At 39.2% G+C, this 981-nt stretch overlaps 1 protein-coding gene across 1 annotated transcript; it reads left to right on the forward strand.

The window, feature by feature from the left end:
- Window positions 1-199: 199 nt before the first annotated feature.
- Window positions 200-981, forward strand: NEHOM01_2535 (uncharacterized protein; the record flags this gene model as incomplete). The annotated part of the gene is made up of 1 exon (XM_051491411.1): window positions 200-981. A coding segment is annotated over one exon (782 nt), but the record flags the coding sequence as incomplete, so codon positions are not given.

A 981-nucleotide genomic window follows, 5' to 3' on the forward strand; every position in this document is an offset into this window, starting at 1 on the left:
AGTCCCTCTTGGCCATCTTTCGTATCAATTTCAAGCACAATCTCTGGTCTTTCGCCAAAATCACTACCTAAAACTTCACATACCACCGCCCAACTAATATCTAAGCCCTCTGATCGCAATAATAACCCCGATCTACCCTTTTCCCGCCCAGTTTGAACCATAGCCAATTCTAAATTTTAGCCTTTTTATTTACACACCAATGTCTGGCAAGAAGCTCGCAGAGATAGAGAGAACCGGTAAGAAAATCCAAGAAGGCGGCAAAATAGTCCTAAACTTAATCAAGAAACTCGGTTATACAAAAACCAGTGGTGAAATTAAATCAATTTCAAAAACAAGTGGATCTTCATTCTTTGATAGAGCCAAAACTGAAAAGGAACTTAAGAAAGAAGTCCGGAAACTAGTCGCCCTACGTGAAACTTTCAAAGGCGGCGCCAAAGAAGAAAAACTCAAAGAAGAGATTGAAGTTTACAAGAAAGGTGTTGATGTTATGATTGAGATAGAAGAAGCCGTTTTTAATCGCTTAAAGGAAAAGGCTAATACTTTCTATGCCTTAGATATCAAAGAAAAAGTCCTCCAAACCATATCTAATAGTGAACTTGAAATCAAAAAGAAGAAAGGACTTCCTATTGAAGCAGAGACACTCCGGCGCTTACTACTACCTACTTCTACCAGTCCCCCTGAAGATTTACACCTCCATTTAAACGATTACTACGATGGTAAGTTAAGTACAGTCGAATTAGCCCAAGTCCTTCTACAACAAGAATCCGTACCTAAACCACCACCAGAAGATATCTGGAAAGGAGATATCTCAATGGCCGCTCGTAAAAAGAAGAAAGAAGTTGAAGATAAGAAGAACCATCTGCTTTTTTCTGAAGCTATCTCCCAATCACTTAAAGAAACAACTCCTACCCACTCCAAACCCGATCCAGATAATCTACTGGTAGTAGGTGAAGAAAGAGATAGTAGAGATAGTAGAGATAG

This window comes from Nematocida homosporus (genome assembly GCF_024244095.1).
Source record: "Nematocida homosporus strain JUm1504 chromosome Unknown 4391, whole genome shotgun sequence".
Taxonomy (NCBI): Eukaryota; Fungi; Microsporidia; genus Nematocida; species Nematocida homosporus.